We start from the raw sequence: 27309 nt of genomic DNA on the forward strand, positions 1-27309 counted from the left end.
TATAATTGTATTAAAAGCCCTACAGTGAAGAGAAGAGAAAAAGAGTGGGTGAGGGAGGGGACCTAGCGCTGGCCTATGTCAAGCATACTGAGGTGCCTACACCTCCAACCGCTCAATCAGACAATCTGGAAAGAGACTGACAGCATGAACGCCACTGACATCGATTAGCCACCATTTCTTGCAACTTCTCCAGCCAAGCACAGACGAGGTCACGGGGACCCCATCCAGGAAGACGCACAACACCAACAACACCCAAACTCTTCGTGATCTCTTCCACTCCTTTCTGCCAAGTCATGTGCTGTCCACCTCGCGGTTTGCGCCGTCCTGAAGGAGGCACGGAGAACAACACTCGTCTCGGTAGACGGTGTTTCGGCATGTGTAGCACATGACCAAGCCATCGCAGTCGATGATGCTGGATGCTTTCCCGGATTGAAGTGCCTGAAGCACATCCAAATACCCGTTAGCCTCCCAATCAGTTGTCAGTGAATACACCCGAGCTACCAGTATTTAATTCCACATTACTACATAGTTGTGATATCTCAACAGATTGACGTCGATTGGAACTAAAGCCGATGACAAACACCGGGAAACATTTACCAACGTACGCTTTTAATTCTGACGGTCAGAGTAGCCCTTTTACTCTTAAAATCTGAAAGGAAAGTTTTCCTCCGGAAAAATGTGTACTTGTACAGTTGAATAAATCCTTACATACACGTGATAACCGAATGGCTCTTAATCCAATGTTCAAACTTCTAGGAAGTCGGTTACAGTAATGTATATTTCCCAGGTTTCGGCCATTATTACATCCTCTTTTAAGCCGTAATTAATTCATAACTGGCAGTAACTGTGGGAAACTAACGGGAAACTTAATGTCTTATTTGTTCACAGAATTTAGGTGAGTGAAGCGAGTAATTTTGGGATTTCCTCCATAATCTTAAAACAAATCCGCTACTACCTGTCATTCACTGTTCCACCAGCCACTGAGTCATCTGACTAGCTGTTATCGGATCACCCATCGGATCACCTTTTAATGAGTGTTATCTGTGATAAAGTAGTTAGCTTAAATCCCCTGATAAACCAACTTTAGCAAATAGGTCAAATAGCACATCCCATTTATACGGACAAAACCCAACAAGTGGAGAAGTGATTTTCACATTGCGGTTAGGTTTACCCAAAGAATGTAAAGTCAGGTTTCAAGTTGTGAGAAACGACGTTTTTATATGCTCTCGGGCTTGTATAATAGAAACAATTATTTTGTATTTATACAAATATATTGGATAACCTATCTGCAAACTCATTTATTGTTTTAAGCTGGAACCTACTAAAGCACGGTTTGCTTGCAGTTAAATTTGGAACAGATTAAATGTAGATGACATTGTGAGGCCTAAAGGGGCGTCAGAAGCACAGTAATCCTTTCTGAGTTTACCAGTGGTTTTCTATAGTGCACCGTCTCCTACGTGACCAAAAAACGTATGTCAAAGTTCTCCGGCTTCCAGGCGCACATTATACTTTCTGCTGCGATTGCTCAGACAGTCTGATTCCAGCTACACAGGTGAGGTTTCATCGAATGGCTGAGCTCACAATACCTTGAAGGGCTGGTAGAGTAGCCTAGAAAACCTGGACCATGTTCATGGTGCATCTCAGGCTCAAAAGTACTACAAACGAGCTACGGAATCACTCATTTTTATAGAAAGTCCAGTTGCCAAGCTGATTTCGCAATAGAAAAAAATGTGAAGAAAACCGCTTGGACCAGACCAGACCCATAGCTAAATGGAACTCAGTTTCCCTGCCGAAATTTGGCTGCTGATTTAAAAGAGTAGGAGGCTGTTGTAAAAAATCTCCGGTCATTCTACATTCAGGGACGGGTTTGATACTTTTCCCATCAGCACAATGGCAAAATTTGCAGAAAAATATACTCTGTTGTACCACATTGGACGAAGCACCCATTCGAGGAGAAAAAATTTGGACGGGGCGGTACTTGACTCCAATCTCAGCAACCTAGACGCACATTTATGATACAGTCATAAACTTCGAACCGGGTGCTTGTATTTTGTCATGAGTACGATTGTCCCTCAAAACTAAGCAATTTCAGTTCAAACCCTTACAGAATCACAAAACACCGTTCCATGACACATCATCTGTGCGTTCTTCGGGGAATACACGAAGACGCAGAATCTACTCGCCCATTACTTTAGATGGTAAACTGACCGTAGCACTCGATGACATTTTAAGCAAAACCTAGCTGCACGTACCTAAAGAAGGCTTTTGATCTGTAAATACTATCAACAGCATCGATAAGTAAGCTGGGATTTTGCAGTCCCGTCACATTTTTGTCCGGGGAAACGACCATTTTTACCAGCAAGCTCGTTACCAATCCAAACTCGAAGCTAGCGGCGTGAGTTACTTCACTTAGATGCCACTGATGTAAAGCTTTTTGGTCAGCTGAATAGATAGGGTTATGGGAATTCAATGGGATCCACGCTTGGTCCGATGCTTTAAGATATATGGTGACATATGGAAAATCTGGAGGCATTCATCATTGACTTGGGACACTAGGGCGGATATGTAAACATGTTCAGGGTACCTAAATAACTTATTTCAGCTCTTAGGCGGATTCACTCACAGTCATTTTTGCCTACGATTCACTACGAGAAAGGGGAATAATAAAAGTCTGATTTTCTTGAACTCAGAATATAGTCATCTGCAAGATAGATCAGTAAAGTTCAGAACCAATCAGAAGACTTCAATTATGGTATCGTCATCAAACTGAAACAAAAACATATCTTCGTAAGATCCCCTGTTTCTAAAACCCGATGCACCGCTGGACAATTTGACGTAAGTAGGAGGCCCACTTCTAGTAAGGAAGTTTTTCACGAAAGTGTTGGGTAACCATTCAAAACGTCTGCGTTAATAAAAGCGGTAATAGAGTGCTTTTTGCTTTAATTTTGCTTCAAAAGAATGTCGGCCAGTGAGGTTTTGGAAGGACAGAAAAACACAATATAAATCCATTTGAGGTAGCTGTTTTGTTCCTTAGGAAATTTGACCTCTCGGTTTGACTATCCATTCCGACCTGCTCACTCAGTGATCTCTATGAGGCTCCCTACGATAATCGAACGATGAGTAAGCTTCTCTACGTATTTCTGAACGCTCTCCGGTACGGAGGAAAGGTCAGATTACCTTTATTTTACCTTTATTGCTGGCCTCTCCCGCAACTTTTCAATTGCTTGTTAAGTCTCGTGTAGCTGAGCGCTTTCTAAGAGGTTAAAATATTCCCGCAAGCCACTTAGCCGTCGCTAAGTACGGCAGTAGTGGATGGATAGGTACATCGTCCTCGTAGATTTCGAGAAGCCACATAGACCAAATGTCGTGAAGCCAACATGTTTGATGGTCCCGTACAGGTTTAAGCCACTGATGGCTACAGGAGTGATTACTTTTAAATGGGAAGTGATTTGCCGCTAAGTGCTTGCTGTCTCACCTCCTTCTTTGGGCCCACAAATAAATTTCTCACAAATCTCCATAGAGCCATGCTTCCTCAGGACTACAACACCGGAAGCCACATCACAGCGAGATAAAATGTGTTTGTTTTTCCGAATATCATAACGTGTCAACGCATCCTATGGTTGTCAGATTATGGCGTAGGGTCGTTGACGACGATATTGAAATCAGCAATAAACCACTGTGAATTCAAGGTCTTCTAGTCCGTCATTAGCTTTGAGCTTGTCTCAGCAGGTTTACAAATTGAATTCCAAGATATAGATATTCGGCACACTCTCGTGGCACACGAACCAGTTCTTACATACAGTCCCGTAGCTAAGAGTTTTACTGAGTTTTACCTTAGTAAAAATCAGTGACCTCATGTACGTACCAAAATTTGGGGATAAAAGCTGACGTCCCTTTGCAGATGTTGGCTCACAAATATGTTTTACGCAGTTCGAGAGATCGTTTCACAAACTGTCTTCTAGTTTGTCTTTGTATTGTACTACTCATAATGTTGCTGAAAATCCGTCAGCAACCTTATGAGTAGTACATTACAAAGACATACATGTATCGCGATGTCTCGAATATCGTAGCGACTGAAACATGAGACGGCCTGGTGCAGCACATTCATTTGCCTCAGAACATAACAAACGAGAGATTCATCTGGGTTCCAGGCGAGTCTCTCGAAAAAAACCAAATTAGTTTGCGAATGAGTGTATAGTCGCTGTCTTCGAGGTGCCTTCTTCGAGCTGTCTTCTACAAGGTAACACACTGCGAGATATTCTGCGGATATTCAAAAATCTTCGAGCGCACAGTATCGAAAAGTGTAGCGTGACGTCCAACTACGTTGTTACTGGGATAATTCAGACCGAGTTCGATTTACGGGTACTGGTTCTGGACACGCTCATTTGCACGCCGGAAAAAATACCTTAGCTTCGGAAATACATGTAGTAACCTTCAGGAACTGGTTTAATCTCTTAACCGTACTGGATGAACTAGATCTTCCACGTGTGAAATACGAGACACAAACCTCCCCAAACCGTGAGGAAGAAAACCCAAGAAATGTTATTTGTTCTCATCCAGCCTTGTAGCAAAAAATGCGAAAAATCGGTAGTCAATCACAACTGGGGCCGCCAACTGACCCGCTCAGTTCTGACTACTAGGCTACTGCAGCTAGAGTCAGGTGGCTAGCCCTGTCTGTAAAACCTAAGCAAGTTAATTTTGATTCGAAATGCTCCAGGCAATCGGTCCATTTGTGTCACTGTGCCACATGTAACGCTATTGTCAACTTCTCTGAAAGGGTAACCCATGATACTCTGTCATCTTTACAACTGTGGATTTCATTCATTACATCTAAATGAAACTTTGAAAGAAAATCGATTTGCACTGTACAGCTAGTCCTTCTTAACTAAAAACCATCAGCAGTGAATCCTGAAAACCGCTAGGACCTGAAGTTTTGCAAAATGGATGGAGTTCGGGGCTGACGGCTGATGAAAAGCTGGTGATTAAATATGACTTAGGTCACTGCATTCCACTGCTGGAGATATGTGGCATGTGACCCGGTTTTGACAGGCTCCCCACATAACATCCACTCGGAGAAAATCTGTCACTTGGCTAAAAGTTTCTGTCTGAAGAAAACATTTTGCCACGGTTGGTGTACAAATCTCGCAATCACCGTAGAGATCCGCCTTTTATCTTAAAGATGCTGAGCCACTGCTTCTAATTTGTTGTGAAAGGAACATTAAATAGTTGTTTTCATGGACGAGACCGATGAAACAAAGATTTGTTTTCGACCATCAAATCATCCTTAGGCTATGCCAGTTGTTTACCTCTAGGACGCAACCTCACCAACGGATTAAAAAAAACAACGATCCTAGCTAGTGGTTTATTCAAAACACTAGCTAATCTTCACCCAGGCAGAAGAACCGATTTTGGATCATCATTTGTGAAATCGATAGCTTGTCACAGGTAAACTCGTGGGAGCCATGACAACCATTCAATCGATACATCGGTGTGCAACAAATTAGTCGAACCTATGTTACGTACTGTTGCTTACTTACTTACTTACTTACTTACTACTTACTTACTTACTAAGCTAAAAAAGGATTTTTAGAAATCAGAAGAGTACTTCTAGATGATTTCCGAGGATGATGTACACAGAATAATGTAATCCCATAGAGAACTTTAGCATCTGGCAATTACTACCCAGTAGAGATGTTTACCTGTGCAGTAGCAACCACCGCATAGTGACATCGCCAATTCATGTACTGCTACGTAGTTGTGTCATCAGGATCGAATCCAAATGTTTCAGAAAATGACATGTGACCAGATAAGTTGGAAGTGTTTTGATATAAGGTGTTACTTCCTTCAGGATGTAATTTCGGGAATCCGGAATTTCCCATCGACCTGGATATGTTCTCCAGGGAGGATGACCGATGAGAATCGTACTGTAATATATATAATAATATGATATAATGATAATAATATAATATAATAATTATATAATAATATATAATATAATAATATAGTGACTTTCTTGGTGGTAGGAGCAAGTTTGTCTAAAACATACACTGTAACGAGCGGTGACTGTCAACCATCGTCATCTAGATTAGGAACTAGTGTTTCACACAATTAACTCAAAATAGGAACCATTGATCATGAAGCCTTTTCAAGAACTTCATTAGAAAAGGAAAAAAACAATAACCATCACGAGCCCGAGAAGAAGTGATTTATCATGTGTTTCTTTCCTGGAGTAGTGCAGCGTCCCTTGATCACAGGACTTGCACCACCCGGTTCAGCAATTGAGAGAGCTGTCGAAGACGGCGTGGCGAAAACGCATAATCTCTAAGCGATTGAACTGCTGACAAGCTATATCGCATTGTCATGTTTAAACAAAGACAAGTTCACCGATTTCTTCAGGGTCACTTGGTCTAGCGTTTAGATCTCACATTTAGAATTACTCTGGAGGGCATCCAGCATAAAACAATAGGTGCGCGGCACTAGGTCCCTCACTAACAATCGGGCGAACATTGTGAGCTCTACAGCTATTGTGTGCGTGCACGAAAGAAGTCATCAGACCGTCTTGTAAGTCAGCTACTGTAATGACACGAAACCTACCCTTAACATGACAGTTTCCGTAAGAGCTCAGGTTACTGAAGCTATGCCGGGAAAAATTTAGGCAGGTACAGAGCCAGTTCACGCCCGAGCTTAAGCAATAGACTTTCACGCTAAAAACACACTTTACAGTAAATCTTCTTCGTATGCACGACAATTAACTTCTACTCTCTGTTAGATTGAATGGAGCATGAATAATGTTTCCTTGCCAGAGGCGTTTACCGTTAATGGAACTCGGGTATCAGTTGTTTCTGACTAAGTGCGTTAGAAATAAGGGAGAAAATCGTTTTCGTACTGAAAATTGGTAAGTATCTTGGCTTTTGGGTGAATATTTTTTCGTTAGGACAAGTTGGTGAATGAGTGGTGCACCGTTCGGGTGTCCTGAAAACTTCTTTTCACGTCACTTCTAGCGAGTTCTGTCATGGAAACCAAGTTACCAATGAGGTTTGGTAAATCTTGAAAACAAGCTGAATTCACTAATAAGATGTATGTACTACAATTCACTTGGGTGACAAGCACCATCACTGATGCTGGTGACTAAAACTTCGAACTTCTGAGGAGTCTACTGAATTTCTAGCCTGCTGCAAGAGAACCCCACGCAAAATAATCCCATCAGTTCCTGGCAAAAAACATACTACTAGTCACCCTCATGGTCATCTGAGCACGTGTCCCTAAATGATAGTATACAACAGGAACTGGGCGAATGGAGAACCAATGGCGATATATGCCGAATAGCTACGAGTTAATTATTACACTGATCGACGACGGGTAGCCAACGCAGAATGTTGTAATCCTTATCTGGGGAGATTTCTATTCAAGTGGTCCTTGGCATCGGTAAATTGTAAGCCACTGATGATTCGCAACAAAGTTGAACAGTTCAAGTGTGATTCGAAGTTGTTCCGGATAAATTCGGTTTGTGGGACAAAATCGAAGTGGGAAAAACCGGTGAAAAGCCAAGTGAAAGTGAGTTTCCTTCTATGCCAGGAAGCCTGTGAATCCAAAAGATCGAAGAAATGGAAGAAGGGAAAAGGGCTGGAATCGTCCACCGGCTGTCCAGCTTCACTCGTTCGACTGGTCCTCGGAAGCACCTTGTGACATCCAGCAAAGTAGAACGTTCTGACCGTTGGACAAAATAATTTGAAAAGCAATTCAGTCCGCCACCTGCCACCGACAGTCTGAATTATCGTCTTCTAACAGAAATATGGACGATGAAAATGGAGCCCTTGTCGGCCTCAAAAGTTTACGAGTGCATACCTTTACACAAGCGTACTCGCGCTGTTGGTCATGACGACATCCTACCAACTCTGTTCAAGGATGGCGGTGAATCCTTCACTCAGTGCCTGTCTTACATATTTGCGTCTACCTGGGGAAGAAACTGTTGTACATAATTGGGATGATTCGATACTGGTGCCTATTTTCAAACTGGATACTCACGGTGAACGTAGTAACCGCACTATCGTCAGTTTTGACTCTCTTTGTCTTGTTGACTCTCGTGGTCACTGATTCTTCATCGTCTTATGACGGCACCAGAGAACTTGATTCGGGAAAAACAAGCAGGACATTCATCGCTGCGTATTTACACTGCATCAGATATTGGAGAAACACCATCTTGAGAGACTGCGTACAATATTGGTACGTTTGATTCTGTCAATCAGTCATTGCATTTAGCCACAAGTGCTCAAAAAAAGCTGCTCCATATTTAGCGTACATAAGTTGGTCCTTATTTACAAGTAATTCCGGAAGTGTGAGAAGGTAAGTTAAGAGAACCAGGAACTGTGCCTACAAATTTGAGTGTAAATACTGCGCTAAGATCTATAAAGGACAGACGACAAGGGAACTTCAAACCAGAATCGGAGAGCACAGGAGAAAAATAAATAGGCCGCCGAAAAAACATATGGATATCGAGTGTTACTGAAAGAAGCAATGGCAGAACATGTACTGAACATGAGGCACAAAATAGATTTAACAAATGTTGAGGTTTTTTCGGTGGGGACTATTGTCCACTCCACAGAGGCAGATGGCCGAGACAGTGTTTATAGAATAGAAGGCGTAGAACTGGCAAGCGTGTGGAGAACGGTTTCAGATCAGTCGAGATGACAGGTGGTGGTGTGCGGTTATCAGAAATAGCAGTCACCAACAGAAATAAGTTAGATCCGAAGTGCACTTAGTCTCACTCCTCACCCAACTAGATTGTCGCAGCACATTTAAGGCCCCACAGACCAACGAAATCCATCAATGGCACTCAAGGTGAATCGTAAATTGAAGTGAATTAAACCGGAAGAATAAGGAACCAAACCCGATCAAGAATAATTTGGGATTCCTTTAACTCATCAACTGTAAGACTTAGGAAACTACGCTAACCAACAAGACCATTTAATTAAGCACTGATCTAGTGTGCTAATCTGATTGTTCCCCGTCTGCCTTAAAGCCTATCCAACTTGATAACCTGCTCACTTGTGTCGAAAGCGAAAAGCTGCCCAGCAAAAAAACTATCGACTTTTTGCCAAGCCCTTCTGAAGCGAAAGGTTACATTCTATTTTGTCGTATTTTTCAGTAACACAAAAAGTAAGGAACAGTGGGAAGCAATGCGAATGAATGCGTTGTACGAAACCCATCACACCCGTCAACAAAAAGCCAAATATGATTTTGACTGCAACGCATTTTCTTTTTTCATCCTGGCAGAGATGTCGTGAGGCGAGACCGAAGTACTGGTAGTGATGACTGAGGGATTGTTCGACGAGCTTTAGTCAGCGCAATTGTTCTGATAATGCCATTTTCATTACGCTAATGTGTTTCTACTCATCCACTGTCTGAGACAGTTAATCGACAGTAGGTCGGCAACATAACTGGCGCCTACAGGATTTAAAAATGTCTTCGCAATACAACTGGTCATCACCGACAACGATAAGCAAGGTCCCGTCGACATGCTGACGCTTCGGTCAATCTTATTGGTTTAGAACTCTCACCTACCTAAGACGGCACAGACACACGCAATCGCGCTGTTCACGCCTTCGTTTTTTCTCCACCGTTAAGGTGTTCACGTGACCCTAAACAGTCCGTTTGCACGCACAACGCGACAAACCATCAGTCACTCTGTGATGCTTCACAACGGAACACATGGCTTTGCGTGTCGTTTCATGAGCTCATGATTGACCAGCACGGTAAATCATTTGCATCCACTGAACTGAAGATGTGGTTAGCAAAAAACGGTGTTGCGACATAGAACGAACATGAAATTTCGGCTTAGTTTTCCATCAAGTCTGCAATACGGTGACAATTTGGAAATCAAAGGAGAAGCTGGATTCGACAGGTAGGCCCCATATATATTCGTTAGTGTCCACTAAAATCACAGTTAGACAGGGAACCTGGAGGGATCTGCTTTTTGTTGAATTTCGTCCCTCTATTCCAATGCCAATCGGGAAATAGAAAGGCTAAAGTAGAACGTGAGGTACCTAAGTAATATCCACTATATTTGTAATGTACTACTCATAAGGTTGCTGAAAATCCATCGACAGCCCACGACCGGTTTCGCCCTTCTTGGGGCTCATCAGGTAGGCGCAGTCCCCGGGGTTTCCGTCAACCTTATGTTCTACTTGAAACCAAATTGCACGAAATTAGCGAATATACACTCATCTGCAAACTAATTTGGTTCTTCCGCTGTCCTCATGCGAGATCATCTTAGTTCTACGTGGAGGCGCACGGGTTAAAGATAGCGATTGAATATACTGATCAGGATTAGCAAATATACATCTTTTTGAAGGTGGTGTAGAAGAAAATATACTTTCATTTGAAAAGAAAACTACCAGAATTCACCAGGTTTGCTCCAGATAGATATGTGCAGGCTCTCAAGAAGTACACGGGTCTGGACGTAGCAAAACTCTATGGCAATAGGTAATGTGTAGACGTAATACACTTTTCAATAAAGAACACTGGATCTTACTTTATGTGAGTTCGCGTAGAGTCATTTAACCCACGATGAGTTTTGTTGGGCTATATAGTTAACTTAGGTAGGTTGTGACATCTGTCAGCTAAAATCAACTAAAAATTTACCAAGTGCGATTTCGTATGGTGGTCTTGAGCGCAAGGTTCCTTTATCATATATGTTCCCCTATTCGACACTTTCCCGCAGAAGAAGGCCGGGGTGCTGAAATTTAGCGGGTACATCAGTAGGCACCAAGTTCTTCAACACAGGCTAATTTGTAGATTTTCAAAATTGATTTGAGCCAATTAGGCTGCATTTATTCTGGCAGTGTTAAGAAAACATAGTTCCTTTACAAACTGTAGATATTGCACCGAACATAATCCTCCAATCGATGAGATGAGAAAACCAACCGATTTCCCTTAACAGTCTGGATATTCTAATGAACGAAGATGGTAAACGTACTCGAGCTGAATTTCTTCCAACATTTTTATATGAACCAAACTGGATAATGTCTATCAGTAGATATTCATGTGGTTGTGTCTAAGGTGCGCCCTACGAGTGCCACGGGTAATCAGACAATCCATTGCGAACATTGTGCTGGTTAACTAAACAAGGTAATCCCAAATGTCACTGAAATCGACAATCGTTGGCCAACGGTTGGGTATGCTGCCGTCTTTAGAACTTCACCCGTCCTGTTCACTTTACTCTCTGATTCCCCGGGGTTTACACCAAATAGTGGTGTTAAGGTGGATCTACATACGGCAGAGCGCTAACCGCTTGTGAGCCCGCGTGCGTTGCGGTGAATCTGTCTGCGTAACGCATGCTACGTGACTCAGAGGAATCGATCTGTCAAGAGAATTAGAGCAAACACTAGAATATGTATCCGGAAGCCGGTACTAGTAAACGGAAAGACGAAATGTTTTGACCACACAGTAAACGATCGGCAGCGAAGCATTGGTGTTGAACACTGACGTTATGCTGTCGATGACGATGATGATGAGACGATCGTTCAATGCTTCTTCAAGGCAAAGCGCCTGTTTTTCTGGGATGCAGGGTTTATTGGGGGGGGCAAATGTAGTGTGCAACATAATCCTCCCGATAACTTTATCTTTATTCCTTGTTTCTAGAAAAAATTTCACACAGTCCCTTGTTACCTCAAAGCATTTATACCAGGCAGTGCAACAAGAAGGAAGGTTTATCACACAAGGGCCACAAACACATCAAGAAGGATTTTGACGGTTCTAGGTGTGATCCGCTGTCGGAAGAAAAGAATGGCCTAATTGACTTGGGTTAACGCGAAGTTGTTAGACACAGATCAGTTTGTAACATTGCGCGTGATTTGTATTTTATACGCACCACTACCTTGTTTCTGACTTTTACGTACTACTACGTCGAATTCCAAGAGGTTCTTAAGTACAGATCAAACTCGTCATCCATTTATGACATCAAAAACTTCACGCCTCGTGATCGAAAAGAACTGGTCCCATTAGCAAAACACGATATTGTCTCTCTTAGGTGGAGTGAACTGTATTTGATTTAAGCAAAACACCGAAAGCCTCTTAAGCTGCATACTTATGGACTTACTTAAACAGCTCCTAATTCTTCGCTACAATTGAGACCTTGTCCTACCTGCACAGGTTCATCACTAAGCTAGGATGTTCTGGACGGAGAGACAATACTGCGCTGATGATTCTTTGTTAAGAGGTTTGTCAAGATCGGTAAACAAACAACAAGGCACTCAAAATATTCTTGCAAGAAATCACAAACTAAATTCTTCTCACTGTGATCTTATGAATTCTGTATCATTCATCCCACCAGTGAAAGCCATCTATTCTGAGAAGCTAAGGAGCTTCCTACATCTGCTTTACCATTGTTGGGAGTCAACGTCAGTGTGTACCTCACAAATCGATTCGAACCATGGTATTTCAAGTTGGATTAATCAGAATACTTGTGTCGGGACAGTGCGAGGACCATGCCAACAAGAGCTGTTTCAAGGTCACTTCACCAAATGTAATAATCAAACCCTCATTGTTCCATAAAGAGTGGCTTTAGTAATTATTTTTTGTATGACTAAACACCATGAATACTATAACTTCAAAGCAAACCCCTCCTAAAGAAACCTACCCACACAGATTGTGACACCCACTTTACATCTTCCTTTTGGGCTGCTATAGTTGGTTACAGTTGGAATTAGACTATAATGAATGGACTTGGCAATATTGGTGATATTGAGTAGCGCTTCTGTTGCGCTATCAACTCATTGGCATCCTTCATATCTCTGCGGAGCCAACTTCAAAGTGACTTACCAGTTTTCACAACCCACCTGATCAATCATGCAATATCATACAGCGGTAATCTATAAAGTAGCACACGTGATAGATTATTCGCGTGTGGTTAACAAACTACTTGCTAATTAATAATGATATGCGGGTAGTTATGTCAGGCGCGGTCGACCTGCTCTAGTTTGCAGTTCATGATCCCCTGTGAAGCTAATGTTCCATTAACCACGAAGTTGATTGCAGTGAAAAATTTAAAACTTACCCCACTCTATTTTGCTTTTACTTGACATGTAAGTGTCATTTATCAAATGCCTATGCGTTAACTATACACGTGTTGTAAAAGAACAATCCAGGTCACTCGGTCCCCTAAAACTCATTCATTGCCCTATTAAGGATGCATACTAGGAGGAATATCAAGAGTTTCTCATCCACTCTTCGGCCCTCAGTAATCGAATTTTGAAAACGCATCAAACCTACTCTTTTCAACTCTCATTAGTTTGATTCAAAATAATTTAAAACGCTGAAAATGAAGTACAATATATGGTGTACTTTATGTGTGCGAAGTGATAATAGGACCACTCTCGATTAAAAGGTGGTCACTGGTGTCACTGTTCATTTTTTTAGGCATTTCACTCACACCGTCCCACCGATCTTCATCCATTTAGAAGTAAAATATTTTAGCCCTTGAGGATATCAGCAGATTTTTTAATAAGATTTTGAATAAGATAAAATGTTGATGTTCAGTTTTAAATCCATTTTGGTGCTTCAGTAGAGTTAGAATTTACAGAGTGTAAGCAATACTGTGTGCTAACCATCTTTGATGTTTTCTGAGGTATTTATGATGACTTTCACAGATTAAATTGCTTCCGAATACCCTTTAAATTCTATGCAAAACTCATTTATCCCTTTGGAGAGATACTGATATCGTAGACAGTATACATGCCTCCGGTGATATGTGTATTACGACTCTAAATATGAGGTAAAAGGTTTGTAGCCCCCAGATGATAGTATAACTTTCAAGGATTTATATGACCGAAGTTATAAAGAACCCTAACTTATTTACGTTGATGTCACAACTGCTAGAGTCAAAATGGTTTACGCAGTGAGACTGCTTGACAGTCGACGTGGTACAATGTATCAGGTGCTCTTGAGGTAACCTTGGACGCTGTATCAAGAGGGTGGTCATAGCAGAAAAAAAGTTGAAAAGACGTCTTTTGTTCAACGTTCCGGTTATTGGATGTTACGAACTTTGTCCAGTAGACTCATTGCGTGACTTGGGGATTCTTTTATCCACTAAACTCACAAGCACACAAAAGATATTTGAAGACATTCTTGAGCATGAACAAAAAATGCAATAGTTGGTTGTTCTGAAACGCTTCAAATTATACAGCAGTTTGTGTTGTCAAGATTGTTACTTTGTATCATGATGACGCTTACTGAGACTAATTTCCAGTTCCTTATTCTTGTGTAACGTGAAGGTCTGCACATGTGTAAAATGAAAGAAATCCAATTTGACTTTCAATGTAGTGCATGTGAGGAAATAGCGACAATGCCCCACTCCATAAATATCTGTGTTACGTAGAAGCGGAAAAGCTGTCGTTTGACCTTCGTTTACCGAAAGGAAAAATAAAGTAAGCGTTAAGCTATCTGATGGAAGGTATATGGTACCAGTATGATTACCAGTGAGTATAGATAGCAAGGGTCCGAATTACTTGAAAACCCTAAGCAGAATCACGGTTAGCAGAAGAATACGCCTCCCCCAGTCTTAGTAATAAAATGAACAAGAAAGGCTTCGACATGTGAAGACTGCAATTCCTCTTCTAGGGGAAGATTTGAGGGAACGCTAATTAGAGTGAGATATCGCACATAACTAACTTCTGCGTGTCATTCAAGAGAAAGTGAACTTTTTAGCCGTTAAGTAAAAAGCATCTGGAAATTCTAAGCGCATTGCCTCTTAGAAGGGAGTAAACCCTACATTTGTAATTGTCACCCTCAAATAAAGGCTTTCTGGGTCCCCTACGGGACAGACCACGATATCATTTTGATTTATACTTGGTGGCCGAGTATTTATTGCTCCCACGGCTTTGTGGCATTGTGTTAACCAAGTACTACCCACCCTATCGTCGCAAATACCTGACGAATCGAAATTAAGCAGGAAGGTTGAGCTGGTTTCTTGTCCAAATTCTGGAATTACTGTGGGACAATATATTACACTTTATCCGAAAACGGATATTACAATACGTAATCTGGAGATATAGAAAAGAAGACTATTTAATGATCAATTATGGAAACCGAGTACATTGTAACCCAGCATGTTGTAAAACCAAGAAACCTAATTGGCAGGATATGTTTCGTTACTCTTGTTATACGGTCTTTCATAAACACTTATCTCACTAATTCAAAAGCATCGATAAACCGTAATTTTACTACCTCTCCTAGTATTTGTGCATTAGATTCGTCGAGTACATTTTGCGACCCACATCTGCAGGTGTGCTTCTTCTGTACCTGATGCATGTTTGTATGTTCTCGACCAAACAGGCCATCGGAAATATGATTAAGTAAATCAGAGACGAAACCAGAACAGTAGGAACTAGGTAGAAAAATGAACTTATGGGATCCAGTAATGACGGCGTCAGTACGTGCAATCGCTACACCCGGCAATAACGTAAAATAATTCTAGTATATTTCAAGAACCATTTGTTACAGGGAATCGCATAGTTCGAAGAAAGACACCAATGGTCTGAGATGACAGGGGGTTAATATTAGTATGAAACGATTTGGGAATTTTATTGAAGATTTCGTTCCAGAAATAAAGTCACTCTAAGGGGAAAAAACCGAGAGGCACTGTATATCTGTTTCTGCGCTATTGGAAGTCATCAGTAGTTTTTATCTCAAAACATAAGCGGCAAAATATAATAGTGAACATAACTGTACGTTTTTCATCCGAAACAAATTTGTTGACCAATAGAAACTGACCAACAGTATTCTCAATTTTCTTTTTTCCATAAACATTCGAAAGAAGAAAAAAACGAGTAGAACGTAAAGTCGTTTGATATAATAAAACAGAACTTCGCTGGGAACAGCGTATAGAAGTTTGTTGGAAAAATTCCGGACCGTAACTTATCAGTTACGTTAGTCAAAGTTTACATAAAGAGTCAAAGATAGAATCACTGTAGAAAATCTTTCAAATGTTAGGAAAGAATCTAGGCTGATAGGCGTTCATCAGACATGCGGACCAGTCAGAATACAGTGATAAATAAAGACAGAATAACAGCTCAAGATGGTGTCATCTAGATGGACACTCAAAAACATCATAAAAACAAGAGATTCAGCTGGGTTTCAGGTGAGTCTCCCCTCAGAACCAAACTGACATGCAAACGAGCGTATTTCGCTGACACTTATATACTACATACTATTTCCAACAATCACTGTTCACAAATGATTACTCAGTTACTAGTGCCATTTTTCTTTCGTTGCAGAAATGGTTGCAAATCTTTAATATTTGTGAAAGAGGATCTGTTAATTAGAGACGCAATCAGTTACCGAGACGTTTCCGACATCATTAATCTCGGGTAATTCGTTTTCTAAGGACATGATGAATCACGCTTGTGCATAAAGATCGAATCTCGGGCAACATTCACACAAAGTTACACAAAGATTTCAAATTTAATCCGATGGAACAAATAACTGTCCAGTAGCATCAGCTATGTTTTGGGATAAATTCCTCTCCTAAATCCATCCACCGTAAGGTAAGCGAAACATACTAGAACAAGACATGTTATGGGACTGGACGCATTGTTCAGCAGCTGTAAATCCAGGATTATTTTAGTGTATACATACGATATTTCTGAAATCTTGGCACAGACGTGAAAGTGAGAACAAAACTGGCTTCCAGTCTTTATGGCCGGTTTTTCCTCGTCATGGTCAAAGATATGAGTGGATTTCAGTTCACTGTTTTATTTGTCCGCTAGGCCTGTTTCTATTTCGGTCAGTGTCAGCTGACTGAATTTCAGGCAGGTGCCGGTTTGCTGGAGATCCGTGGTCTCATCATCCGTTGCCCCCTCTCCAACATGTGTGTGGCTTTATAAAGCAGTCTTTTTACCGGAATGTTCTTCATTGTAATGGGAGGAACTAGTCTAATAGGGAAACTTTGCGTCCCAGTTGAGTTCGCGGTGCACTAAAAGAGAATTAAAGCAGATAGAGTTGTCAAGGTCTGTCGTAGAAATTAGAGACAATGATATCGGACACTGAAGGCCAAGGGACATTGTTGATTTTGTGTTATCTAGTTTACACTAAACTGCCGTTCATATATATTTTTTGATGAGGAATATTTATATCTTTTCCAGCTGTTACACTGAGACAGATTGCGTTTTGATAAATGTCGGTGTTTTCTAACTTGCTTGCAAATCGTTGTTGCTGTGAGAAGATTAACCTAAAACTCGACTTGCGTGGCCGAATAATTAGCACTCAAAACGTTCTCTCAGTTTAGTGAAGTGGGATATATCTTTGGATTCTGAAAATCTTTCCAGACGCAACGTCCGCTAAGGTGTCGTATTTCAGAGTTGCAGATTTTACACTTAACGTTATTTGGAATGTGGAAAATCATCATCCGCACTCCTTAATAAGAAGGAATACGAGGCCTGGCATGTGTTCTCTGGCGACATATTTCCGTACATTATTTTACATCATTGCGTGCGCAGATTTTTGAGAGAGGATCGGAGAATGATTTGCCTCATTGATACCCATTAGCCGGTTCTGTAGTTCACTGTGGGGACAAGAAAGGTCCTTGCTGCGATTAATTATTTAAATAGGTACTAATTTTACTATCTTTACTCACTGACTCATTTTTACGTTTCGCATAGCTCAACTCATCTATCCGATGCCAGTTATTCTCCAAATGACCAAGAAGTGAACATGCTTCCTGAAAGTTTTCGAAGTGGGGTTAGCTTTGCTTTACTCTAGTTAATTATGTCTTGTGTTTCGTCAAACAGTGAATGTTATTCTGTATCCTGTCACGCATAGAGTTCTCAAGAATTTCTAAGCCGTGAAGAGATGCAAGCACTGCTGTTAACATGAATCTCAGATTTTGGTCACGTACAATGCTGAGGACTGACCCTACGTGATGTACATGTATATGGTTTCTTGACCAGCAGTCTTCAATAAAAGTAAGCCATACATGAAATTGCACTGTTAGCTGTATTATCTGACTGTAGCTACATATCAGAACATAGACGGCCATAGAGTTTCCAATCGGAAGCGTTGATCAGCACTCTTTACTGGTGCACTATTTTCTTACTATCCGTTCATTTCCCACAAGCCATTTACCCACGATAGGAAAGATCTACTCTCCACCAGCAAGGATCATTCTCATGATTGACACCGAGAATTTCAGATGCTTATTCCCTCGCATGTTAGGGGTTCTTCCCACCCAGCTGCAATAAGACACACGGCGTATTCTTTAACTAAACTTGATATCCAGAATATTTCTTTCGACAAACTGAAATGTCGAGTATATGGAACTTACGGGTAAAATGTTTTTTTTCTCACAGTTGTTATCCCGCATGATAACTGACCCGTTCGGATGATTATTTTTCGCCACAATACCCCTGTTCATCTATGTCTTCTCTGCCTGTATCTGGTCGATGTGTTCGCGCTCAGCATGCCTGCTGGCGAAATGGGTGTTATCGAGAACATTTGTAGTACTGTCCGTATCACAGGAACTGGTCAATAGGTGTGTTGTTGGCGGAAAACGGCTGATTTATGCTTGCCACCAAAAAAAAAACAACCATTAGCCAATGTGTTGTCTATGTTTTGAATCATCAAGCTGATGGATTCAAATATCAAACTGTTCGCCGGGAGAAGACTGTCAATAATGATGCTAGTTCATGAAGTCCAGGCTTTTGTGCACCTTAAACGAGTAAAGATCTGACAAATAACGACAGCTCAATTTGAACAAATTGTCATATTTCTTTCTCTGGTTTGATACCGTTGGACGGAACTTATTCTCTAGAAGCACACTGGATGAGATTGTCTTGTTTTCCCAGTGTTTCACTTACAACCGAAGGAATATCTAGGTATTCAGAAGGGACATTTTTACCAGCGTTTTTGCGGTGTGCAAAACTGATGAAGAATCGCAGATGAGTGGTCAAAAATAGCCCTGTTGATAATAAACTCTAATAGCCATCAGGTTTGTTTACTGAGAGAGAGGAACATTGGGGGGGGACGCAGTACCAGCGTTTGTTTGTGGGAAGTGGTCTTCCCGGAAAGGGAACTGCTGTAAGCAACTGTCATTTAGAGCCGTACAAACTGAGTAAAAAAATATTTCATAGTATCTTTTGGAAAACCTTTTTTGACGCGACAGCCTGCTTTTTTAAGTATACCCTTCTTTTGTGCCATGAGCTGCAATTTTTACTGACTTTCAACAACAATAATCAGTAAAAAATTCCTAAGATCATCCCCTGGGAAAATCAGAGAGCCTTATTCGATGTACTCTCAAGTTTATTTACATCGAAATCTTTTAACTGTACGTTCACAAAATACATGTAGCAGCACCTGAAGGTGTGAGTTGAAAGAAACAAAGCAGCTTTTCTATGAAAACATATCCACTTGACCTTTGGTCCTGATTTAGACTCCTTAGAGGGACGAAACACGATTCGGTCTAATTCAAAATTTAAAAACCTAACTCAAAAACCCGGTGACTCTTGACTTTACCTGTTTGCATGTCATATGAATCCCACCGCTTTTTGCTCTGTCTATCAGATGCTTTGAACTACGTCTGAAATAGGGCTAGTGGTTGATAGTCAGACAGTTGCCCTTACTTTTCATGATGCTTAACAGGCACACTGGAAAAAGTAAAAGTCGTCTGTCTCCGGCATGTTCACCGGGAATGCTATGTAAATTAGAACAAGCATCATATTATCTATCATTGATCAGATTTTCAATTTTTTAATGTGCATGAACCAAACTATGCGAATATTAAACAAATAACATAACTGACCTAAAACCCCATGTTTCTGATTACAAAACTCAATGTGTAACGGTTCTTCTCTTCTGTACTGCAGTTTCATTAAAAGGAGGCTTTACTGATGATTCTGCGTCCAAAAACTTTTTGAACTTTGTATCATGAAAATGGTTAATATCCTTGAACACCTGTTGCCAAGTCATGAACCTAATGTAATCGTTATTTTTACACTTCAAAAAAATTTGACTTCATTTATTACAGTTTAGTGATTGTTAGCTCTGATTGGTCAGGAAGTTTCACTAAGCGTGCAACTTCTATTTGTGGTAGCTGACTTGAATCATAAAAGAGAGAATCAGTTGAGATTCAGACAAGCATTCCTCGAAACTAATGTCCAAGCGGGTATACTACGCCATGTTATGACAACTGTCAACTGTTAGTATTTTGTCGACTTGACTGGGTTCAGTCTTCTAAGGCAACCTGCCTAGAATTCTGAGCTGCCTCAAGAGCACTCTTTCAAGATCGTGAATCATATTCAGACGGGGTAGCACACACTAGGACTATTAAATCGACCTGATTTTTTTTACATATCCTTTAAATGAGAACTTTTTTGGCTTCTAAGTAATCGTCACCCGAAAATGTTCAGACATTTGAAACACGAAAACTATGGAAGGTTGAAATTCGTTGGACAGGCCATTAGACTGGATGGCAGTAGCTCACATGCCGGTTGCACAACGATTTCGTGTTTACGAGTGATACACTGCTAAAATTAGCGTAAGTCCCATACGATTCAGTCGGACCGCAAGATTCTTTGCTCTCTTCGAAATCCACCATTACATGCGTACTACATCTTCATGGAACGAACTTTAATAAACACTCATGACAATACATGGATTTGGGGAGTAATCTATGGGAAGTTTATTTAATGAAACATAACGATACCGAAACACAAACTAGATAAAAAGCCAAAATTAACGGGACATTGTCTTACTAAAATGTAGCACAACCTTAATAGGTTACTTGATCTCGATAAAAGACGTTTACCTGTACAGTTGATATCAGTTAGAGAGCAGTTTTGTGGTACTTATGAGCTTGACAAGTAAGCAAAATGGAGCTTCTAACAAGTAGTTACAGTGCCCACTTATCATCACCTAGTATCTTTTGAGTACTTTTGTCGTAATACCTTCTTGTGTAAAGTGTTATGTTTATAGGAAACATCAGTCGCAAAAAGTGGGGAAGAAAACAGTATTGACCATCTCTAGACTTTTCGCATTCCTCTTGAGATTGAAAGGAAAGAGTATCGAAGCGAAAAATGTTTGAGTTGCTTATGCAGTGTGAATGTCGCATGCTACATCAGCATCTAGGAAGTAGGCAAAAACATTTTAACACCACGAAATAGAGATCCGTTACAGAGTACCGTGCAACTAATTTTAATGTTTTTTGTTAAATTTGACGTGAAAGGGAATGAACCAAATTTTGTCTACCCAAATAAGTTCAGGAGCAGCATGCGACTCAAGCAGCTCACCCCATGTATCAGCTGATACCTGAGTTGCCTTAACGGAGGTCTCACCAAAAAATCCTTTTTTCGAACTTATAACTATTTGACCTTTATTTTCAGTAAAGCAAAAGAGTTCAACATAATTTTTCAGATTCGTAAGTTATTATTTGTTGTCAAATACACTTCATAAATAAGGGTGAGAGAGGCTCCGGGACATAAGTCAAAAAAAGCTTATTTGTTTAGAGAAGGATGTCTGTTTCGAGCATCTTTCGAAACGAGCAGATTTGTTATCGCTTTCTTAGTTTAGACACGTTTGCACCAATTTATGATCTGTTGCTGAAGACAAAACGGTTAAGTATTTAAACTAATATCCAGGAGGTAGCGCATTCGAATTGCCTGCAGTTTTGTGAGTTGCTAACAGTTTATGATTCCAAATGTCGCTGAAATAACCTCACAGCGCTTTTCTGCATTAAGTATGAACCGGCTTGACTAATAAGACAATCATGGCTTCCTGTGGGGTATCTAAAATGAGTCTACTCAATGAACTTTGATTATAAGTAATTATGTAAGCTAAAACTGATCAAAGGATAGGCTTTTTGTCGCTCTGTTTGGTCGTCTTTGTTTTTGTTCACAACCCCCAAAACGGAAGCTGGTTGAGAGTTAGAAAATGATGTTTCTTATGAACAGATAAGTTTTGAACTTAGCTTCCTGCGACGATACCGAGATTACGTTTGTTGCACTCTTGACTGGGTTCTTCAGAGTTTCCATCAAGTGTGCTTCAACAGAAGTGGAGAGGTACGAGTTAAAATAAAAAAACATGAGGAGACATGTGATCGAATTTTCGTATCAGTCAGTCGCATATTTATATTATCAATGCACATAGAGACATTGTTATTGCGTTGAAGCTCTATTCTTGCGTAAAATATGCGTTGGATGGAAATTAATTATTTCAAACAATATCGGTTAGTTGGCAAAGCCAAGTAAAGCATAGAGAAGTAAAAATTCTAAACGAATCTATCTGAAATGCGTACACAAATAGTTCGTGAAGGCGTGCTACAATAACCTACTGGTTACGCCTATTTCAGTAGAGAACAAATAAAATAGCCGCCAGGTAACCAACGGTTAAGAGCTATTATCGCAAAATTAATGGACAGTGTATCTATACTGAAAACAGTATAGTGGACGCTGTTGTGATAACAACACGTCCGTATCAGCAGCCAGCCGGTAGCCAAGAGTGAGATTAATGACGCTGTTTTCACAAACGAACCCTAGTTTCCGAAATCACAGGAGATAGGTTGCCATTTAAACGTATCGAGAGAATTCCATCTCTTCTGTTTACTTTTAGGTGTCATTGAGAGTTAAAATGGAGGACAATTATGGTCTAATCTGTGCAGCTGAGGGTTTCGGTGTTGGACAACGTCCTGATAGGTCAAAGCTTCAAATAATTCCTGATAGTCTTTGGAGAGCCTCTCACGCTCCGAACCTAGCTTGACTGCCAAGAAAGATAAAATTCCTCATTTATTTAGATTTATCCAACTCAACCTTTTGATGTGTTTGTGCTAACCTGGATCCGATCCGGAGTCGGGGACTGCATAGATAATGGAAAAACTGGAGAGAAAGTTTGGCTGAAATTCGTCCTGCTTTCGAGACAATAAAGATGGTCATGTAATTTGAATACTGATTAGATTGTCACATAATCTTCTGGCATACAGCACTGAGTAAATCAAATTTGTCACTGCCTGAAACGTTGCCCTATGGGGATCACTGGTTGCTCCCTAAATGAGCCAAAAGTATTGACCTCTTCAAGCTAACAACCAACCCATATATTCACATTTGTCTTTAGTATCATGACTCCATACTATCATCAGTCGAGATAAAACTAACTTCGGTGGTTAACACACATTCTCTCAATGTCATTGTGTAGAATGCGCATCTCAAGTTATCAGTTTGGCAATTTTTTGATCGCGTTCTGACAAAATTACAAGTTTTGATAATACCTCTTGACTATCAGGGTCCCGCTGATCAAAAAGTTTAGAGGATAATTTCCAATTATTGCTGAAAGTACTACATACATACTTATACATACATGCCTATAGAATAACCGACCAACAACGCTTTTCGCTCATTGTAGCTTATAACTTATGGTCTCCAAAGACAACTATTGGCTCACAGATCAATTTGGGTTGATGCATTAGTAGCAGGTGGCCAGTCAGCATTGTTAACTGAAGGATGAACATTCAGCAGTGAGCTCTCTATCCGATTAGGGTTAGATGTCTTCATGTAGGGTTGTGACCAAATCTTGTTGATATTCCTTCCTGAGTAATGTGTCCGCTATTCACTGACTCAAGCATGTAAGCATTCTTGATAATCACGCCGAATTCTTGTGTTCGTCCCGCTGAATTATATAGTCAGTTTAATAAAGTTTGAACAAGCCTGCTTGTCATTAATAAGAGAAGTTCACCAAAGCATAGTCATTCATTCACTTATCCTCTTGACTTGTTAACTATCCTAATAAAAACTTTTCAGTATAATTCACTTCTGGAAAAAATCTCTGTCGGTTCTTACGTGCTACATGCAGTTTAAGTGGAATTCATTTGGTAATAAAACACGTGTTTACCGTTACTATGCGATGGAACTATTTTCAACTGAGTTTAAACAATCAACCGTTTAGCCACAAACGGCCAGTCGGCAGTGAGATTAACTTGTGGTTACTAAACACTCCTGATAACTTCCAGTAAGAACGAAGCAGCTATATAGTGCTCCTCGGTGGTTCAAGATAGGGTGGCTTCAATTTCAGGACGAAATGTCGATTAGTGAACAGTTGCGTAACGGTAAAATGGTTGTTTTTTAGACTCCCAGTGCGACAACTTTATTGAGGGAGAGATAAATTTACCAATTTTTGGGCATATTTCCTGCTATTAAAAAACTGTTTTTACCAGCAGTGTACATACCCACAACCACCAACCCACCGCTACGCACTCCTACGCTCCACAATAACGCACTGATGATGTCACCTCGATTGGTGATGAAACGTTTGCAATCAAATTGCCCAGCTCAGCGAACAAGCCAACGACCACCACACTCATTTCTGTTAAGTTATTGTGGTATATTTCACCAAGTATTTCGGCAGAATTCCCGAATGCTACAGCAAACATTTGGCAGAATTTTGCTAGACTTGTGATTTTTTGTCATCTTGAGTGAAGTTTAACCACGGCACAACAGCCAGCAGTGATATTTGAAATTCATGTTCAGTCATTTTTAGACATCTGCCGGGAAATACAGTGTTTCATGTTAGGCCGTCTTTGTAGTTTTTTTTTGTGGAGCCTTACAGAAACTGTCTGAAATCACCATCACCATATCTTGCTCTTTGTTCAAAAGCGCTTAGTTTCAAACCGATTAAAACAATTTGTTACATAAATTGTATTGGATACTGATTTTGGGAGGTCTACAATTGATGTGTTGCAAAGTGATCGTTGATTTCAGAGACTGGGTAGTTGGCCAAACTCATGATATCTTCAGGTGTTTTGGGTTGCCCTATGCACTACGCTTTTGACATAATTCAGAGTCTTTTATCCACTCAGACTAGATTTGCTTTCTGGTTCAGTACCGTTATTTCAAGTTATGCCATAAAACATCCATACATGGTAAAACCCACCACAGAAAACCGAAGGAATGACCCAAAGATGTGTTTTAGATGCAGACCTGAAGTAGAGATTGAAAAATTGAATGAATTTGGCGAAAAAGCTTCAAAAAGACAGAATATTGCAGATAAAGTCAATTCACATGGAATTCATTGGGAATTCATCCGGAATAGGTAATTTTGCTTAGTACAAGGAAGAATTACCGGGTAGCCCATGTTTGCCGTATTCACTTAACGGTTAACAAGATTCCACTGCATCAGTCATACCTACAGTCGACAATTCGATGAAACATTTTGCTATATGCTATTTACATATTTCAATTCTCTATCCCATGGTGTTGCGTTATTGTGCGCAGACTCTTTCCTGAAAAGGTTTATGCATATTTTTTAAGTGCTGTTATTATAAACAATCGGACTCATGATAAAATTCGTGAAGCATCGCAAAGGTCAGCTTGTCCAATTCACTCCAATATCGTCGCCTGTTACTAACTTATTCGGACGATAGATTCAGACCGAAGATTCCAGCCTACGCTGCGCACAGACATGAAAACCTGGTTAACTCTAATTTCATTTACACAGATGGTTAACTGTGGTATTAAGCCTGAATGCTTCATAGAGATGCGAGAAAAGTGTTGTTGCTTACACCAGATCTTTATTCCTCATTTATTGCAGAGTACTATCTGATAGCTATCATGTTTTGACAACTCTTTGATCACTCCAGCAGATGTTGGACTATTGTTTATACCCGTCAAATAATTCAACTTAGACTCTGACCACAATGGTTGCGTGCAGTGCTTTAGGTAGAGTCTCACCAAACAACTGCATTTACAAACAATCCACAAAGGTAAGGGTCAAAACTTAGAAATAGATGGCTTAAAAATAAATCTCTGATTTGCTTTAGGGAAACCTCATTGGCTGGCCGACGCAAAGCAGATCAGTGCAAGTGTCTGTTGACGTGAAGGTGGTAGCTAAGACAATCATTGCTGATTCGAATGCACTGCTGCCGGTAACCTTAGAACGAACTAACGACACCCGATAAATTACGGTACAGGTCTGAGCTGGACTGGCCTGGTGATTCGCGCTAATCAGGTGGATTGTAGTTGTGCTGTTCGCATGCATGACCACTCCGGTTCCGATGAAGGATGGTAAGTGCTCGGTTGTTATACGTGCAGAGATGGAGTTGTGTGACCCACATATTCTGCAGCATGTTCGCAAACAAAGGAATGAACCGACACTGAAGAATCATGGATAAATCGACTTCGCCTATAGCTCGGTAAAATGGACTATTGATATCCTTTCGCAGTTTAACTAGCGTATTGATGTTCCCAGAGTTTTTTTTAATAATGAAGTTCATAGAGGATCCTAAGTGGCAACTGTGTGCCAATATAATGGGTTTTTGTAAAGAAAATTTGCACTCGATTTCAATGTTTATTTAAGGAAAACAGCCATGCAAAGTTTTTTCGGTGCTGTCTATTCAGACGGCTTTTGAGGCCAAATCTGGAGATGACTTGATGCCTTTGAATTTTAAAGGATAACCAATTATTTCTATGTTGGGAAATGTTGAACACGTCGAAAGTGAAAACGTTTTCAACGGAACAATTTAATTAGAATAGCTGAAGATCCTACTGAAAACTGGGTTAGTCCGATGACTAAATAAGTGCCCTAGTTAACATGGCCACGGAGTTTCTCACTTTCCGAATCACATGGAGGATGAAGTTTAATTTCGTCATTAAAAAGCAAACACGTCCAAAATTCTAAACATTTTTGTGTGCACACTCATCGAGATTCTAATGCGGCACTTAATTTTGAAGGGGATTATGACGACTAAGTTGGGAGGAATGCTTCTTGGGTGTCTTCACCGTGAAGTTCAGCAAACTGGTTATGACGCTTTTGTGATTTTGAAATGCCTTTGGAAATTCATCATTGTTTAATTACGACGGAAGCATCATCGACGGTCAAATTTTTATTTGCACAAATGGGAAGATAGAAATCATGATCATTTATTGTAACTTGCAAAGTTTTAAGAAAAATCAAGTGCACCTGTGATTGGTCAGTAGCATGTGATGGAATCAGTTATTCCGATCAAATCTAATGCACCAGATATTTAACAATTTTGGAAAACCGCAAGTGATGTGACTATTACAACGATCTGATGAATGACTCATCCAGAGCTTGGTGTCATTGTAAACCTGCAATAGTTAAAATCTTTCATCAACTTCCCCAAATATTTGGCTTCGTATATGAGGAAATCGAAAACTAGAATTTTTCATCTAATTCTGGAGCGTTGTCACCTTGCGTATTTTCCAAAAGCGCATTGTAGCCACTTTATAACGTTATCTTCAAAAACCAGACACCACTCCGTTTCATAAACCTATTACACTGGAAAATATTTAACCATGATTTTCATTGAAAGGAAAACCC

General features: G+C 40.4%; 1 protein-coding gene across 1 annotated transcript in view; it reads left to right on the forward strand.

Annotated features, from left to right (window-relative positions):
- Positions 1-9702: 9702 nt before the first annotated feature.
- The window catches only part of T265_04918 (hypothetical protein), a gene marked incomplete at both ends in the record, with an annotated part of 47556 nt that continues 29949 nt past the window's right edge, over positions 9703-27309 (forward strand). The window contains one exon of the mRNA XM_009169778.1: positions 9703-9901. Within this exon, the coding sequence (XP_009168042.1) occupies positions 9822-9901 (80 nt within the window). The remainder of the gene's footprint in view (positions 9902-27309) is intronic.

This window comes from Opisthorchis viverrini (genome assembly GCF_000715545.1).
Source record: "Opisthorchis viverrini unplaced genomic scaffold opera_v5_86, whole genome shotgun sequence".
NCBI lineage: Eukaryota > Metazoa > Platyhelminthes > Trematoda > Opisthorchiida > Opisthorchiidae > Opisthorchis > Opisthorchis viverrini.